Below are 19,670 nucleotides of genomic sequence, written 5' to 3' on the forward strand. Positions count from 1 at the left end.
TGTTTGCCAGTGGTGATCAGACAGGTAATTAATCAACAGGCTGCTGAGTTAGCAATCTATTTGTTTGGATCCACATGAAAAGCCCATTTGTAGCCATCAGAACTGGACTCTGCTTCTTTCCCAGCAGGATATCTGAAGATAGTTCACAGATGGGAGTCAACTTCTGATTGCCTGCTGGGGAAATTTTGCCCTGTCCCGAGCAGAGTTCTTTTTTTGGGGGGGGGGAGCAGGAGCCGACTTCTATTCTCTCTCCCCAGCTTGGCTGGTCAGGAGAAGAGAAACAGTCTCTTTCTCCTCTCCCTTCTGCAGTGGGGAGATAAGAAACGGATCACTTCTGAGCTGTAACTTCAACATGTAGCAATTTTTTCTGAGGGGTGGTGGTGGATCAGAACCCCATTCACAGCTTCTGATTCCCCTTAAGCTTTCCTGTGTCAAAGATCAGTTCTAGGATCAGCTGTGAGTCAACTTCAAACCAAACCGCAGTTGCAAACATGTTTGGCAGCTGTCCAAGGTACTGTCCAAACATATCACTGATTGGCCTAAAATCTGGAAGTGTGTACAGGCAATGGGTCTAGCCAGCATGGTGTAGTGGTTAAGAGTGACAGACTCTAATCTGGAGAAGCAGGTTTGATTCCCCACTCCTCCACATGAGCGGCAGACTCTAATCTAGTCAACCAGGTTGGTTTCCCCAGTCCTCCGCATGAAGCCTGCTGGGTGACCTTGGGCCAGTCACAGTTCTCTCCAAACTCTCTCAGCCCCACCTACCTCACAAGGTGCCTGTTATGGGGTGAGGAGGAGATAATGTTGCTTTGAGACTCCTTAAAGGTAGAGAAAAGCGGGGTATAAAGACCATCTCTTCTTCTTCTGTTCTCCACTCATGCTGCAATCCCTAAAACCACTGAGAGCATCTTATTGGCACAGCCCAGGCCCCAAGTGCCCACAAGGGATGGTCTGAGTGGGTGAGCCAGAAGTCTGGCATTCCCTTCTCTGGGTGACCCCCAAAAATCCAGACCCAGCTTTGGAAATGCAACAAAACCCTTTTATTCCAACTGTCTCCTGATGACCAGGATGAGGCTGGTTGGTGCTGGAGTTTTTGTCAATTGCTTGTGACAGAACCATGTTATAAAATGCACGTCTCTTTCAAAACACTGTGCTTGCTGTGGGCATCCCATGGGTTGTACCCTAGGACTCTGTTCTGCCAACACCAGAGGTTTCTTACACTGTGAAGAGGACTCCAGTATTAGCAGAATTGCCCCATATCGGGGGAGGGGGGAGCTCTTTCAGTAAATTGGTACACATAATCAGAGAAAAGATTAAAACCAGATCTAAATTTCCCTGTATATTCAGATTGCTGTTGCCTACTCCATAAATTCTTCAGAAGGACCCAGTCTTTTTTTTTTTAATCCAGCAAGTACAAAAATATACCAGAAGGTTTGTGAACCTACCAAGGCTGCCAGGAGGTTTAGTTCACTTGTGAATCCTGTAAGTATGTTTGAGGAGGGCAGCCATGTTAATTTGTAGTAGCAGAAATTTGAGTCCAGTAGCACCTTAAAACCAACAAAATTCCCCAGGGTATGAAAATAAACAAGGAGGGAAGACAGCATGGGTATAGTCCGATCTCATCTCATTTTGGAGGCTAAGCAAGATTGGCACTTGGATGGAAGACTGCTGAGGAAGACTCTGCCGAGGAAGGCAGTAGCAAACCACCTCTGTGTCTCATTTGCCTTGAAAGCCCCTTGCTGGGGAGGGGTCAGCATAAGTCGGCTGTGACTTTACACATACATAAGTGTATGCAAGTCAAAGGACACTTCATCATTGTATCTGATGGAGTCCGCTTTGACTCACAAAAGAGTTTACCCTGTGAAAAAAAAGGATGATCTTTATTGTGCTCCTGGGATCGAATTTTGTTCTACTACAACTATGTGGAGAAGTTTCATCTGGCATACACCCACCAACAGTTACTGGCCCTCCTTCTAGTGTCCTTTTTGTGTTTTTAATTATTTTATAAATTAAACTGTATTTTTATTTTTTTCATGTTTGCCGCCTTGTGGACCCTTATTGGGTAGAAAGGCTGCATAAAAATGTTTTAAATAAATAAACTCTGCCCAGGAAATTCTGCTCCACCCAGGAAATTTTGCTCTCCCTTGTGAGAATTTTCTACGATCTCTGAGTAGGCACTCACAGGGGCAAAATATAATATTAATGTAATGATTATGGGTCTAGCCAGCAACAGTCTCCTGAACTCCTGCCCCCCTTTCTCCATCTACCACTGCCATGGATCTGTGGGCGGGTGTGCCAAGTGACCTCCGGTTTCCATTGGCCACACAAATGCAGACCTGGGAACAGCCAGCAGTACCCATGTGCAGAAACACTAATCTTTCATGATCCAGCCCTCAGTGGTAACATATAAACATAAATAAGCTGAGATTCAACATGGCCTTTAAGATAGATTGTCAGTTTCTGGGCCAACAGCTCAGAACCAAGACAAATGTTTAACTTGCAACAACCCCTCAAGTCACTGCAAGGAGGAGCATCTGATAGAAGAGTGTGGTTTGTCCTCAGGCCAACTGGCACCTAGGCGAAGAATAATTTTTGGAAATGCTGTGAACAGGACAGAAAAAGTGACCTCTGTTCATTTTTCAGATTTGTCACCCTCACCATCAGCTGTGTACCCACCCAATTTGATAAGTGTCATTCCTTAGCAAACTGTAGGATTGAGCTAAAACTAGAGCATTTTGTGTATGTTTACAGCATTGTCAATAAAGAACCTCCCTTTTATGCCATCCGTTGCAACTCAATCTGTATTGTTGTTTCAACACTGTTCCTCTTGGATGAACTGTTTCCTCCTTTTCAATTTGATCTAACCAGTTGTCACAACCAATGTGATGTTTTCGATGTGGTCTGGCACGGAGACATCAGAGACGCTTGAATACAGAATCACAAGGGGGATAGCATTGAAGGGTTGCTCAGTTTTTTTCGATAGTTGGTTCGGCTGCGTCAGTTATGCTGATTTTGAGGAGAATATTGGCATGAAAGAATATCTGGCACCACCGTGCTAGTGTGGTGGTTAGGTAATTTCTCAACTGAGAGGTGCAGGGGCTGAATCCATCCTGAAAGCCCCAAATGTTGGGTGTGGAAGGACCATTTTTTGACAGATATAGATTATTCAGTAATGCTTATGAAAATAGGTTACTGCTACTTCAACCATAAAACAGAATAATAGAAATAACTGAGATTCAAAAAATCTATGCTATTCATTGTTTATCATAGTTTGTTTACAACTGATGCATCTTCATAACGGAAATATAGTTATTGTCAGCAATCAAGGTTTATGTTGGTAACAATTTATTAGTTAAGAACAATAGAAGGAGTTTAATTACTAATCAACAATAGTTATTGGAACATTAGTTAAATTTAGAATTAATATAGTAGAGATTACAACAAAGTTAAGACAGATGGTAGAGTTAGCTTGGGCATGGACCAAATAAGAACTGTGAAATTTCCCTTATCTGTCCCTTCCCCCTCTTTTTTCTGTACCCTTCATAAAAAATGAATAAAATTATATTTAAAAGAAATAAAAAGCAATGCTTTCCATAACTACACAAGTAATGGAAATAATTTCTAGAATGACAGGGGGTGGGGGTGGCTTATAATTAAGTTGCTGTTTGAACCAAACTAAGAAGCAGAATTGCAATGAAATGTATGTGAATTAGGAAAATAAAAGTCAAAAGGGCTTTTATAAAAAATGGGACTTCTGGTTCTAATGTTAGAGAACAGCACTAGTTCCATAAAAAGAGCACATATACTCACACACAACTGGGGGGGGGGGGCTGGTATGAAGTACATTGGCAGAATGCTAAGTATACAGAGAAGTGTCAAATTTACTGGTTAAAGACAAAGTTGCTCTTTATTGAATGAACCACCTTTTAGGATCGGAAAGCTGAGAGACAGGGCCTGTAGCTGTCTATCTAGCTAAGGAGGAAGAGAGGGTGTAGAGGGACTTCCGAGAAGGAGGAAATTGTCCTTAAGAGTATTAGTCTAACTCTAAGGAGAGACAAGAGGTGTTAAAAAGGGTGGAAAGGTCTCTAACCTTACAGCCCTATCTAGCTGACCGCTTGCCCGCCCCCTGCTGGGTCTTCTTCTCAGTTCCTTTGCACACTAGACATTGCAACTCTTTCAACAGTACACATTTTGAAGGAGAAGAAATAATAGCTGGGAGTCAGTTGGAGTCTGAACACCTAAAAGCTCTACACGAATGTAGCAAAGTGTCACGTTCAGGGCAATCCTTCCGTACACTTACCTGCTACAGGTAAGCTCTCAATTTAAGAGCCGCAGAACCAAAGTCTCCCTCTGTTGATCTGCTCTACAAACTGCACCTCACTGGTATTTTCTGTTTCCAGGGATCTCACCATCCATACATCTCTCGATGGATTCCACAGCTATTGACACACACACACCCCGGTAATCTTTCTAAAAGCTTGTCGCTTGTTTTCTTTGGCCAGGCAACGTGACCATGCCCAGAGGGAAATGCGCCATTGGGATGAGCTCCCCGACTCCTAGTGGCTTTGTGTGGCAGAGCCAATGGCACCCGGTTTTCTGCACCACATCCAGGCTCAACACCTTGGATCAGATTAACACTTGCTTGAACAGAAAGCTGATTTACTTCATGGGAGACTCGACGGTGCGCCAATGGATGGAGTATCTCACCAAGAGAGTGACAAGTAGGTTCTCCTCTAGGCCCAGAGAACGCCCCTAGCTCTTTGCTCAGATACACATCAGATGCTCACCCTGAGATCCTGCCTCCTTCCCCTATCAACAGCCAAGCACTTCCCTGTCAACTATCGATCTTGGGAATCTTGACGATCAAAGGAGTGGACTTCGCACCCCCCACACATTTTTTTCATGAGGGAAAGTACTCCTAGATATGCCATTACTTCATATAATTAATATTGTCATACTTCTTTTGCATTAACCTGTGTTGATTCTGTGCCTCTTTCCTTGTTAGCCCTAAAGCGCTTTGACATGAATGGCTATGGGAAGCTCCAGAACTTGTTCGCTGTGGACATGGCCAGAAACATTCAGATCCGATGGAAAAAGCACGGCCATCCCATCATCACTGTCTATGATTACACAGTGAAAGATCACAGGTACATCCCTCAGGACCTTGACATGGTGGCAGGCGACCGAGACACGGCTGTTGTCATTTCTCTGGGCCAGCACTTCCGCCCCTTCCCCATGGAGCTTTTCCTTCGACGGATGCTAAACGTTCGAGCAGCCGTCCAGCGCCTCCTCCTGAGGAGCCCGGACACAAAGGTCATTATTAAAGCAGAGAACATCCGGGAGATGAATGCAGACCCAGAGCGATTCGGTGACATCCATGGCTACACCCAATACCTGGCCCTGAGGGACATTTTTCGGGATCTCCGAGTGGGTTTTATTGACGCCTGGGACATGAGTATTGCCTATGCCGTAAACAGTGTCCACCCAGCAGAGGAAGTGGTTGGGAACCAAATTAATATGTTTTTTACTTACATCTGTTAAAATGGGAGGGGAAGTGGAATAGGGCAAAAAACAAAGTTTTAGCCCACGAATGACACGTGCCTTGAGAGTTAAATTTAAGCTGGGCTGCCCCAAAGGAGCTCTGGGCTTCCCTCTTCTGAACAGGAGCTCCTCCATGCACCCACCCACCCCATGCTGCAAAAAACTCTCTTTTGAAAATGAACAGTGAAATTTATAATAATATAATATAATATAATATAATATAATATAATATAATATAATATAATATAATATAATATAATATAATATAATATAATATAATATAATATAATATAATATAATATAGAGGCAGGTTAACTCTGAAAGAGGCTAAACATCAGACATTCCGCTGAGCACACCTAAAGTAGCTCTTTGGATCTGCTGCTCCTGAAATGCGGCTAGGGTTGCCAGGTCCCTCATCGCCACTGGTGGGAGGTTTTTTTGGCGAAGCCTGAGGAGGGAGGGGTTTGGGGAAGGACTTCAATGCCATAGAGTTCAATTGCCTAAGCGGCCATTTTCTCCAGGGGAACAGATCTCGATCGGCTGGAGATCAGATGTAATAGCAGGAGATCTCCAGCTAGCACCTGGAGGTTGGCAACCCTAAAAGTGGCTCTTACCTTTTGTGCCTAATGCTGTCAAGGGAGGGTCATTTTGCACAAAAAAACAGAACAGCTGGAAGCCACTTTGCATGGGCTCTTTGGGTGATCTTGGCCACACTCTTACTTGTCAAATCTCCAAATTGGGGATGGCAATGGGAGCCTGCCTCCCTAACTTGTCATTAGGGAAAAATATATTAAGGAGCTTAGTAAACTGCACACCAGTAGCCTCAGCTGCAGCACACACACACACACAGCTGCTGCTGGCCCACAAGTAGGGTTGCCAGGTCCTCCCTCTCCTCCGGCAGGAGGTTTTTGAGGCAGAGGAAGGAAAAGATTGCGTGGGCACGCGGCTGCACCAATGCGATCACATCACTTCTGGCTTACAACCGGAAGTGCCGCATCACAAGGGGCCTTTTACCACTCAGTGGGACTTTGAGTGGTAAACAGCCCTTGTGATGTGGCGCTTCCGGTTTACAACCAGAAGTGATGTGGCACGGTGGGCAGGCTCACGTGCCCGCGTTGCCCGCCGACCCACAGCTGGTTCGTCGGGCAGCCATGTCAATTGGCAGGGGTTTGCCCACCACCACCTGGCACTTGGCAACCCTACCCACAAGTGAAATGAAAAAGGGCACAGAAGAGCAAAAGCGAAAGAAGAAACCCTGACTGGAAGCAAGGAAGTGGCCATCGCTGTTGGGAAGAGTGGGTTTATTCTGTAGAGTAAGGGTGGGCCTAAATCCAACCAGAAGTGATTCTCCGGCCACAAACGGTTCTCCCAAAGCAAAGAACTGCAGAGGCTTCACGGGCCATAGCTCAAACACAGAACAACGGTTGTATCTGGGACTCAGTCACTCTTAACATCCTTGGGGAAGCCAGGAGGCAGGCAGAAGCCATGTTTTGGATGGGCCGGGAGGCTTTTCTTAAGGAGCTAGGAGGGCTACGAGATCAACTGGTGGAGCTCTCATTGTCACCGTTTTCCACTAGCTTCCTTTTCTTCTCATCTGTTTTCCTCTTGAAGATGCTGTTTCTGTAGAACTGAAGCTCTTTGATGCTCTCCCGGATATCGTCAAGAGCTCTAAAGAGAATTACAGAGAGGGTGTATGTATATGTACGTGTAGGTGCACATAATTAACTTCCATGTACTTATGCCACTAAAAATGGCATCTCAAAGGTGTGTCTTGGCATATTTTGGACCTGAACATCTGCTCACCTGGACTGCTCAATGTCCTTTCTGGGGTGGGGGGAGAGCCAGCGAGCAAGACACCTGGCACTAAGCTTACTATGCTTTCCTTTGTCTCTTCCAGTGTTTTGGGGGTGGGGGGTGGGGAGAGAGTTAAATTGGATTTTATTGTGCTACAGATGGTTTTAATTTAGAATTGTCAGCCATAAGGCAAAGATGTTTCAATAAATGAGTGCTTCACCATGCCCCTTACCACAGCTTTGGAGGAAAAAGGCAGAATGCCACACTACAAGAAGCATTCATTCAAACTGGCCTCGTGAAAACTGCAGGAGGCTTCTTGTAGCACCAGGTGCATCATGCACATACTGACTGCTCTAACTGGTCACATGCTACAGGGATCCAGGTAGGGAAATCTCTCCCTAACAACTTGAACTGCCGAGGCTGCAGATGGACCTGGGACTTTCTGCCGCAGAGCAGGTGGCCCCCTGTGAACTCCAGCTGAGCCCCCTTGGGGGTGGACTCTGCTTGCAGCAGAAGCCAGAGAGAGACCCATTGCTCTGTGCCGGAAAAGGTCATTTTTGTACCAGTCCAGAGAAGCAAGCACAAGAATGTGCTTACATGATAAAATCTTGGAGGAAATCATGATCACAAAGTGAAAAGTGAAAATCAAAGCCCCAACTTTTTACCATAGATAGGGATTTTTCTAAATGGAATGGATCTAACTAACAAAACACACACTTCCATTTTTCAACAGATGCATTTCCTGCAGTTATTTCTGTGTCACCACATGGTGGTGCATTTGTCAAAAAGGAGGAACCACAGAGGACAATACGCAAGTCCTTCACACTGTGGTTTTCATATTTTTAAAAAAGATCCTTTCCAGTGACCCATGTTCCACAAAGGAATGGTTCATTCATCTTTACAAATTTCATTTCTTTGAAAATAGAGGTATTCCCTAGCCTTACAAAAGGAGTCTTGTGCCTTTAAGAGAAAGCCAGGGCCCTATCTGGAAAACCTTACCTGTGAGAAGCCGCCTTCTTCGGAGCAAACTCATATTCCTCTGGGAACCAGCATCTGCACACACAGAGAGAATTTCAAATGTATTGGTCAAGTCTCAATTATCCGCACTCAACTAAGTGCCCAGTGCAGAGGACTGTGGATTTGGAGAAGGGACTGTTGCATTGCAAATATGCCCATTCAGTCCCGAAGTCCCGCAACCCCCTGCTGAAAACTTGGTACCCTTAAACTGTTGATTTTCATATGATAACAAATGAAACACAATTCCACCCTTTGAAGAATCAGCATTTATTTATTTACTTTGTCTGCAAACCGGAATTGCAGAACAAATTACACAAATGTAAGTACGTGCATAGCGATAGAATTCGCACCACTTGAGATGGCAGATTTTGAATCTATTAAAGGAAGTCTCCAGTTCTGACCATAGATGTTCTGGGAACATATCCCATAAAATGCCTGCAAAACCACCGTTATTGGGCATTCTCGGGGAAGGCCTGCCTATCTTCCCAAACTACCAACTGTGTCCTGCTGTTCTCTGCCCCCAAACCCTTCCCGCCTCACCCTTCCATACCCACAACACACATAGCATTCTAATGCTCTGCAGTCAATGGGGCTGCCCAGCCATCAGTTGGAGCAGGGAATCCCCACTCCAAACTGTTCTCCGCCACCACTCCAGTCGGAAGAGGAAAAATTAAAATAAAATAGTAAATACTCACTGATGTCACCTGTGCGATGATGTCACTTCCGAGGAATGACTGGAAACGACAGTGATCACTCTAGGGACTGCTGAAAACTCGATGATAAAGCCATAGAACTGTCAGCGATTCCTACAGCTACTGCCATTGCTTCCGGGTAGTCCCTGTAAGTGATGTCATCATGCTGGTGACCCTGCCTCCCCCCCCCCATACACACTATGTCCTTTCCTCCCCACGGGTTGCCAGCCTCATCCTGGCAAGCCTCGTTGTCACTCACCTGCACAGTTCTTTGATGGTGCTTACATCAATGATTCGGTAGTGAAGATGCTTCATGAACTGTGGCATGTGTCTGTCAAGAAACTTCTTGTCCGCATGGACTGAGTTTCCTAAAACACATGCAAACACACCAGTTCTGTACATGTGCAGTAGGACTGGATGGCAGGTAGTGGAGCTGTCACTTTGACCCCGATCGAGGGACAGCTTCTCTCTCCTACCCATGGACTCCTGGGCTTTGCCCACTATTTTATTTCATATTTCCACAGAGCTGCTGGCTCCCAAAGCCCCTTGACCCAAATTAAACCCCTTGTAGGAAAATCGGAGCAGCTGAGAGTCTGCAGATCCTGAGTATCAGCTCCTCTAAAGAGCCAAGGACATTGGTGGGGTGAAAGACCCTCAAGTTAAAAGAGAGGTGCACTGGCTGGAGGTTTTGGGCCTGGGGGTTCAGCAACGGCTTCACAGTGTTTGCTTTTGGCCACTGATACTACAAGGCCTTGGAGCTCACAGCGCTAAATGCAATGTCACACTGGCAGGCATGAACAGCAGGAGCCTCAGGGATGGTGGCCAAACACCCCAGGGCCCTGAAAGGCTGAAGGCCTCCAATGCACTGATTCACATTGCCTAAGGTTAGTAGACAAAAGGGAAGAGAAGGCAGCATGGTAAAGCCCAATTACATCAGATCTCATAAGTCAAACAGGGTCGGTACTTGGAAGGGAGACCACCAAAGAAGGCAAGGGCAAACCATTTCCCCTCCTCACTTGTCTTGAAAGCCCCTTACTGGGATTGCCATGAGTCGGCTGTGACTTGCGAGCACTTTACAGACACAGTAGACAAAAAGACTGTCCCCATGCAGCCGCTGGTCTTCGTGGCCATGGCTCGTATAGTCCAAGAGGAAGTCTACCCGCCGATCTAATGAACCCACGTTCATGGCTCTTAATGAATGTATCATCATTAACTACTACATAATAAGCAATATAATGCATTTATTACATAAATATTCCACACACTTAACTGCAGCATGTTATCTACTGGCAGCATTTGGGGGAGGATGTTGAAGAAGGGCCCCCAGACTACATTTTGCCCCAGGTGACCCCTCTCTGTGGCCTTGCTGGGCACAGAGTACAAAGCTGAGCTCTCCATGTTATCCATCCCCAGCTGGTAGCTACTGAAGGGCCGATTCGCATAGTTGGCAGCCCTAAGAGTGGGAGGCTGAGCTCCAGTGGCTGCCCCTCTCGGAGCTGCCGCTGTGTCAGGAGACAGAGAGCATAAACCTTCCCACAGATGCCAGGCTCGACCCCTTGCTTTTCCTGCCCCTTGCTCTGGCATGCTGGAGCTGGCTGAAGCGGCCAGTGTGAGGAACCCTCCAGTCAGAGGATTCACATGAACCTGCCCAGATGAAAGAAGGGAGACCACCAAAGAAGGCAAGGGCAAACCATTTCCCCTCCTCACCTGTCTTGAAAGCCCCTTACTGGGATTGCCCTGAGTCAAAAGAAGAAAGAAGCAAAATGTGTACTTCTTCGACAAAGGCACTTTCTACCATGAACTTCGGCTGCTACTAATGTAATTAACCAGGAAAAAGGCAGGGGAAAGGAAGACAGATTAGAAAGAAGAAAGGAAGCAAATAGTTGTACCCCCCCCCCGCCCCCGTTCTGCTCTGTTCAATCTGGAGCCTAGATTTTTCAGACTTCCTGTCCAATGGCAGGTTCCCATTGTGGCCCTTTTAAATATCAACTTCTATCGTTCTTATGTGATTAATTAAAACAGAAAAGTAGAGCAAAAAGGGAAAGGGGCAAAAAGTAGAAGTAGAAAATATTGTCTTCCTATTATCCCTACTTTTATATACCCTGATATTCAACACTGAAGGCTCACGTTCATTTTAGAAAAGGTTACTTAGGTCTTACGGGACAGCTGAACTTGACTCTCACTGATACAGGAAGACAATATCCCACATATACATATCAGGATGTAGTCAATCATCTATGGGAGTCTGCAAAGTAGGCTTTTCCCATTCCCCCCCACCTCCACTGCAGTACACTGAGCCCCCCAACTTGTGTTCCTTGAGGTCAACTGGTGGACGTTTCAGGAGCAGGGATGTTGGGGGGCGGGGCACAGTGGCAGCTGATTTTAGATTATTTTAGGTAGCTCTACAAATCACCAGAAACTTTACAGTAAAACTATAGAGTCTCTGGCAATTCCTAGAACTGCCTGATGTCGCTTCTCGGTTTCTGCAACCACCCCAGAAACAGCACTGGGAGGAAATGGGTGGAAATGACAATTGCATCGCTAGATACATGTCATTAAAGTTACAGCCTGTTCCTCTTGGCAGCTTTCACTGTTTTTCATAACAGTGGAGACAAGGTATGATGAAGAGCAGTCTTCTGCTTCTGCTGATAGTTCTCTCCATTAGGGCTGTTGGAAAAAAAAAATCGGTATAGTTCGGATTTGGCCGAATTCGGCCCGTCTGGATTCGGGATATGCCAAAGTCCGAACTCCCACGCTTCAGGTCATGCAATTCGGCGTGAATTCAAAGTCCAGGAAAAAAATTCGGCCGAATAAAGCCATTAAAAACACAACCGCACCTTTCCTCGGCTCTGGGGGGGGGCATTTTTGGGGTAGAGGTCCCAAACTTTCAGCGGCGCTTCAAAGGACCCTTCTTGCCAGACCCCCCAAGTTTTGTAAAGATTGGGTCAGGGGGGGCTGAGATATGGGCCCCGAAAGGGGTCCCCCAACCCTTAATGTGCATCTCTGAGCAGAGTTTGCCGCCCATGCACAAAGCTCCCAGCCCCGACAAACAGCTGAGCTGCGGGGAGCAAGGGCGGGGCAGGTGCGAAGAAGTTTGCAAAGCAACACAACTGCAAAGCAACACAACTACAAAGCAACACAGCCATGCAAAGCAACACGTTTGCAACCATGCAAAGCAACACCTGACACCTGGGAGTTTGCAAACTATGGAAAGGGACAGAGGCAGCTAGCTATGCATAATGAGCAGGAGGGGGTGGAATTTCCCCTTTTGCATCGGACTCGAGTCGGGACCAGGCAAATGCATTCTTTAAGTCACCATTTGAAAACCAGTTTTGAGCAAGCATCAAAATAGAGACTCGAGGGGGCACACACACCCCAGGCAGAACGGGCGAAAGCCCCCTTTGGCTTCCCCCACCCACCCAAAAAAATGCTCCCTCCCCACACACACACAGACTCTGATTCCCCCCCCACACACACACACACAGGAGAAAAATTATAGATTAAAGCCCCCAAAGGGGTCTTACTGTGGCTGTCTTCTGTTCCATCAGGAGGGGCTGGGAGGAGTGGGTAATCCAATTCGATTCTATTTAAGCACGGGAGGTTTTGCCTTGGATTTATTGCTCTGGAGATGCATACAGGATCGGGTGATCCATTCATCCCAATAGGGAAAAGGGGAAAGCCCATATCTCGGGACCCCCTGACCCAATGTTTACAAAACTTGGGGGGCCTCTTAAGAAGGCTCGTCTGAAGCTATGCTGAATGTTTGGGGGTTGCACCCCCCAAAATGCACCCCCTGCAGCCAAGGAAAGAGAAAAGGGGGGAGCCCATATTTCTGCCCCCACTGAACCCAGCTTTACAAAACTTGGGGGGTCTCTTAAGAAGGCTTGTCTGAATCTATGCTGGAAGTTTGGGGCTGCACCCCCAAAAAAGCGCCCCCTGCAGCCACGGAAATGGAAAAAGGGGGGAGGGAAAAGGGGTGGAGCCCATATCTCGGGACCCCCTGACCCAATGTTTACAAAACTTGGGGGGTCTCTTAAGAAGGCTCGTCTGAAGCTCTGCTGAAAGCTTGGGGTCTCTACCCCCAAAAATGCGCCCCCTGCAGCCATGGAAAGGAGCGAATGTGCACACCCACCCCCCCACGAGGATTTCTCTCTCTTTCTCTCTCCGGCCGGGCCGCGCAGCAGCTGATTCCTCCAGTACTCAATCCTGACTGATTGGCCAGAAGAAGACCCAGCTTGGCCACCGATTGGCCGGGGGAGAATGCTGCTTACTGACGGTTATGCTGCTGCACCCCAAATTTGCCAAATTTATTCGTGAATTCCCGAACTCACTGAATTCGGCTCCCCCGTTTTCCTGAAATTTTTGAGTTCGGTTTGTCCCGAACTAAAAACCGCCGAATCAGGGGAAATTCGGCTGTTTTTTGTTTCGGGCTGAACTGAATCGACAGCCCTACTCACCATATCTCAGGTGAGATAAACCACAGTTTTACATCTGAGTGTCAAAAGTAAATTTTCTGCACAATGAGGAACTAAACATGAGAAATTAATGTACCATTGGGCAATCTTGAAAGTTAATTCCAAGAGGCTGTGCAAATAAAAGATCAAGCAGTGCAGGGAAATCAAGCTTTGGAAGAAATTAAGATCAAATATAAAGAGCTATTTCATAAGGTGGAAGCGCTTCAGCTCAGTTTTAAATTTGTAGATAAAGTTTATAGAAAATAAAATTAAAGGTCAGTGACCAAGAGTTATCGATGGAGCAAATGGATGACAGAAGCAAGAGACATAGGATAAAGATTAGTTGGAAAAATTGCACAGGTACAGGTTGATCACATATTCAAAACATCAATTTGCCTCTTTCATTAGTTCTGAAACTAATAACCTGCCACTGACAAAGGTTTCACATTAATTCGTCAAAAAACTTTAACAGAGAAATCCTTATGATTTTTCAAAATTTGTATTCCAAGGATAATTCAGAATGGGATAAGTCTGAAATCACACACCGAGGGGAAGTTAATTCAATTTTGGTCTTACCTGTATCTCCTGTAACCTTGAAAAAAAGGACATAAATTTCTCAGAGCTGAGGAAAAGAGTACAGAGGGGGATCCCCTTCCAAGCTTACTTTTGAATTCAATCAAAAATTGCTTGTTATTAGCACGAAGGACATCCCCTGTCTTTTCTGAGTGAACTTGAGGTTGACACAAAATTTCCCAAATCTGGTCAAATCTTGTTTCCAGTTCACTCAGAAAGTTTCATGTTTCCTAATACTAACGACTTTGTGGCTATTAGCTCCTTCTTCAAGACTTCCAGGTAGTTTTCTCATAATCGAAATTTGCGTATAAATCCCAATTTGGCTAAATTTAAGATGATATTTAAGACCATCTAATATCTCTTTGGCAAGGAGTATTCTATTTGTCTCTCTCTGAATGTAATAAAGGTTTTAATTTTTAATGCTAAAGGCCTTAGCCACAACATTACAAAGCAAAAGATGTTCCCTTTTTTGGAAAAGCTGAGAGCCCATATTATCTAAGTGCAAGAAACTCGTTATCAAGAAAGAACATGAGAAATATTTGGTGGCAACTAAAGAGATGCTATATGCTTATCAAAATCAAGAGGCAGGGCTACTTTTATTAAATCTACCTTTCTTTATTGCTTCAGAAGGGATAATCAGCTAAGAAAAGATTTACCCTGCTAAATTTTATATTTTTTCCAAGAACTGACAGATTTTGTTGCTAGAGATAAAATATTAGGTCTCTGATGAAAGTTTATTTTTACATGTCTTCCTGCCTAAAGGAAATCAATAGTTTTAGTCAACTGATATATGGAGGTTATACAAACATACACACGCCTGTTATTCATGGCTACATAAACTTAGTTATTGATATTGTCACAGTCTCTGACATAATTATGGTATTTTGTGAACATGTGCAGAATTAATTCCATGTAGAGCTTGAACACAACATACAAACGGAACCACAAACTGAAGATTTGTGTAATGAAAAGCCTGGCAACAGCTTGCAAAATGCAAATGTCCTTAGAACAGGCTGACTGAATTCTCTCAAGGTCTGAATTCTTTCAAGAGCTAACTAACATACCCTGGTCTTGTCCTTGAAGGGAGAAGAACAGAGTTATTCTTCACTATCTGCCAGAAAGGTGTATCTGAAATTACCCTTCCTGATTCAGCTGCCAGCTGCCAGCTGCTCATATCTCAAGAGCAGAAAAGTCCTACTATCCTCGAACCTTGAGAAGATCTACTCAAAGACCTCAAGGCTATAAGTGCAGTAAGCTTCTTGCTTTCCATAACCTTGCTGAAGGCTATGTTTCCTACTGACCAGATGGTTACATGTTACAATGTGAGCAATAATTATGTTTTATGATTTTATATAGTTATATATTGTATTGTAGATTTCTAAATAGTCTCATTTAATGTGTATTGTACTGAAGATGAAAATGGTATGAAAATTGAGTATATGGAGTGATCATGGAGCTCAGAAATGATTGTTTATATTTTAAGCAAAATAAACTGAAAGGAAAGGAAGCCCATATTTGGTCATGGGGAGAAGCTAAAAACCTGAACAGCTGCAACTAAGACATTATTGCACTGCTCATGTTATCTGAAAGTGGGGAGGAAGATATCCCTCCTGAGGGTAAAATCAACACTCTTAATGAGTCTTAAACAGTATAAATACAGCCACAGTAAGCCCAGAGAATCAGAACCTTCCAAAGGCTCTCAAGAAAAGGCTGACTGGTATGTATGGCTTAAATACATTACTCTAGACTTTATGAATTAGATACTTTGAACTGAATCAGAATAATTTGACTGTTATATTTTAGAAGTTGGATTTTGAAACTGAATAGTATGTAAGACTTGCTTGCTTTTACTTCATACATTGTAAATACATACATTGTACTTTGACAAGAGTTTTTATAGAAGTGTTAAAGACTTGATAATCTGCATTTACACATATTTTACTAGAAGTATACCAATAAAAAGACTTGCTTTTTAAAAGTAGGTAAAGTTGTTGAGTCCTGCTTACTCGATGACTGGCTGAATAAGATAACTTCACTTTTCAGTAAATGATACATTCTAAAATCCTGTCATCTGAACAGCACGACCCGCTTCAATATTTCCTTGGACATGTAGTTATCAAATTATTCTCCATGTACTTTAGCTTGGAGGCTTAATTTGGCATTGATGAGTAAGCCAAAAGTTATACATTTGCCAATCCTTAGAGTTTATAGAGATTAATAACATGGGACACATATCTTGGCCAATACTTTAGGACACAGCTAAAGCTTATATTTGTGACTTATCTACCAACACATCTTCTAACTTTATAGTTGCATACAGTGTCTAAAATTAAGCTATTCCAGAACATGCAATGACTTCAAGATGATTGTTAAAAAAAATCCTCAGAAGAAACGATTTTGCTTGATATGCAATAGTCTGAAGAAGCAAGTAGATAAATCCTGATCATGAAATAAGCTAAGAAAAGTAACAATACCAACAAACCACTTGCATATAAATGAACCATAGAACAAAAAAAAGTTATTCTACAAATTTGTAAATTTAATGGAAGAAGATGCTAAAATGACCATGAAAGTGCGGGGCCACACTTTAGTATTATAATACATTACTCCCTTTTAACCAAACAGAAAATCCTTAAGTTATCCAACTAACATACAAAATATCTTAATACCCTTGGAATTCTCAAGAAATCTTATCAGTTTATCACAGCCCTGAAACCTAACAGTTATCCAGCTGAGATTTATAAAACATTCAGTTTGGTCTTATTAAAGTATTCAACTGGGCTGATTAATAATTGTTTGATTTATTTAGCTTTACCTAAAGCTTGGCACTATGACAGAGCATCACCAACATGTAAAAAAGTGAAAGATCCTTCTCAAGATATCTTGCATTGACCAATTTTCTTATTATACAATGATTATGACATCTATAAAGCTATTTTATCTAGAAGACTGAATAATTTACTGTCAATGATATTTAAAAAAAAACCGAGCAGGCTTCATATGTATCCACTACATGTCTGATAACATTAGAAAAATGACGAATCAATTATTTGATTCATCATTTTTCTAATATTTTAGAGATGTTTTTATGGTCTGCTTCTAGCCTCAGGACTGTTCAATTAATATAATTTTGGACTGCTGAGTGAGGTTTTCATGGTTTCTTACAGATAATTTTTCTGCTGTTGTGTTCATGATGTGAATTTGTGAGCTGCTTCAAGAAGGTCTCTGCAGAGATGGCACATAAATTCCCCATACAAATGTATGTTATTTGGGCATGTCTGTGTGAGCGGCATACAGTAACCCTAGCATTACCTTACAATTCCAAATTGGATTTTCTAAGCATGTGTTGAGGGACTAGACAAAGACTGCCTTCCTCTGTGCTATTTTTATTGATTTATAGTGTTTTAATGTGTTTTTATAATCATCATATTGTAAGCTGCCTTGAATTCCGCAAGGGAGAAAGGTGGCTAATAAATTAAACAAACAAATAAATAGTATCATCATCTCTATGGCAGAAAATCATTACAGACTGACTATATGCAGGGTCTAAACATGCAACTTGCTGTTAATTTTCAGTTTAGCTTTGACTGATTTTTTTAAATTAGTCATATAATGATCTGAAGAATTTAGAATGCTTTTTACAAATGTTTTTGTATTTTTATTGGTTTGATCTGTTTACTGCTTGAAGCACCTGTTATGGATCCCTCCCCCCCCCCAGTCATGTTACACTGATTTATGGTGAACCTGTAGGGTTCTTGCTGTCTTGCAATAAAGCTGTAAGAATGTAGCATGCAGGGTTGAGACACAGGTTTTCCTCTTTCTTCCATTTATACATACAACACAGCAGGTGAAAGCTTTAAGAATTAGGGCTGTCGAATCAGTTCGTCCTGAACCGAAAAACCACCGAATTTCCCCCGATTCGGCAGTTTCCGGTTCGGCACGAATTCCCCAACATTGGGGTGTTCGGAAAATAAATTCAGAGTTCGGCGCAGCCGTCAGGCTCCCCCGCCTTCACAGGGCTTCGCTGAAGGCATGGGGGGGCCTTTAAACAGATCTGCGCCTAACAGCTGTTAGGCGCAGATCTGTTTCCCCCCCACGCGCCTTCAGGGGGCTTCCCTGAAGGCCCGCGGTGGGGGAACAGATCTGCGGGAAGGCGGGCTGTGGGTTGTCAAGCCCCTCTGTGCTGCCTGCGTAGACAGCGCAGAGGGGCTTGACAACCCACAGCCCGCCTTCCCGGGACTCCCAGGAAGAGGGGCGGGGGGGTCTTTAAACCCCTCTGCGCTGCCTGCGCAGACAGCGCAGAGGGGCTTGACAACCCACCGCCCGCCTTCCCGGGACTCCCGGGAAGAGGGGCGGGGGGTCTTTAAACCCCTCTGCGCTGCCTGCGCAGACAGCGCAGAGGGGCTTTACAACCCACTGCCCTCCTTCCCGGGACTCCCGGGAAGAGGGGCGGGGTCTTTAAACCCCTCTGCCCCTCTTCCAGCTGGAAGGCGCAGATCTGTTTAAAGGCCCCCCCCCCGCAGAATTTTCCCCTGAACTCCGGATCTCGCCAGAATTTCGGGGATCCGATACGGGGGAGTTCAGACTTTGGCATGGCCCGAATTTAAAAGAGCCGAATTTTGACGAAGCCGAACTTTCCCGAGTTTTTTTTTTCAACAGCCCTAGTAAGAATATCTGCTGTTATGTGGTAAAAGAGCCGGGTGGATCTCTAGCCGCAGTATGGTTGACAAGCAAACTTGATCAGCCTGATTTGAGTCCTGTAAAGGGGGAGGGCGGAATGAGCTTTTGAGAGTCAAAGCTCCCTTTGTCAGATACCTTTGTCAGATGGCATCTGCCAAAGGGAGTTTTGACTCTTGAAAGCTCATACCCAAAATCCTTGCCTCAGTTGTAGAGTCAGATTAAATGTTTGGAGAATGTTTGGCCTCTGTGTGAACAGACTGCTGGACTTGATAGACTTTGATTTGATCCAGCAGGGCCTTTCTTATCTACTCACCCAGGGGCGCGGCGTGGGGCAGGAGAGATTAACTGTTATTATACCTGTGAATCTTCAGGTGTGTCCAAGCAGGTATTTCTTGGGCTCACTGTTCGAAGTATATTTATATATACATAACACCCATGTGTACTTAGCCATGCATGGCTTAATCTTTGAGACATGAATATGCTACTGGCAGGATCAACCAGGAAGGTTTTAAAGGGACAAACCAGCAGCACAGGTCTCCACGTAGTCAAAGTAGAAACCGGGCTAAAGCACAAAATTTTTAACTAATTATGGTTTCAGAGAGTAGTTAGAATGTTCTTTTATGCTTTCAGGCACAAACAGGCTTTTGCTGACCAGCCACTAGGTTGGGTCCTCCCTCGCACATAGGATTCCACCCACACCAGCCTGCCCTTTCCCTAGAGTCTGACTAAATGGTACCATGTCAGCTCATCACCAGAGACAGGCATAACAATTGAACAGCGTTGGCTGTAGTTACCAGTGTGTGAAACCCGTGTCTCTTCCTTGTTGGAAGAAATAAAGTAGCCTATTGTTGAAATTGCCAGGGTCTCCTACGTGCTCACTATCTGGTTAAGAAAATGGGTGTGAGAAGGGGATGGAGCC

At 44.4% G+C, this 19,670-nt stretch overlaps 1 protein-coding gene across 1 annotated transcript; it reads left to right on the forward strand.

Moving 5' to 3' along the window:
* Positions 1 to 4,513: 4,513 nt before the first annotated feature.
* Positions 4,514 to 5,541, forward strand: LOC130487345 (NXPE family member 1-like). The gene is made up of 2 exons (XM_056860837.1): positions 4,514 to 4,721; positions 5,006 to 5,541. Exons 1-2 carry the CDS (start codon positions 4,514 to 4,516, stop codon positions 5,539 to 5,541), a joined length of 744 nt encoding a protein of 247 aa, XP_056716815.1.
* Positions 5,542 to 19,670: the final 14,129 nt, after the last annotated feature.

Source organism: Euleptes europaea, chromosome 14 (genome assembly GCF_029931775.1).
Source record: "Euleptes europaea isolate rEulEur1 chromosome 14, rEulEur1.hap1, whole genome shotgun sequence".
NCBI classification, from domain to species: domain Eukaryota; kingdom Metazoa; phylum Chordata; class Lepidosauria; order Squamata; family Sphaerodactylidae; genus Euleptes; species Euleptes europaea.

Excerpts from the sequence above, each read along its gene's own strand:
- LOC130487345 (XM_056860837.1), top strand. The coding sequence starts at position 4,514 with ATGCCCAGAGGGAAATGCGCCATTGGGATGAGCTCCCCGACTCCTAGT. Across the intron at positions 4,722-5,005 it reads TCTCACCAAGAGAGTGACAA|CCCTAAAGCGCTTTGACATG; the intron begins GTAGGTTCTCCT and ends TTTCCTTGTTAG.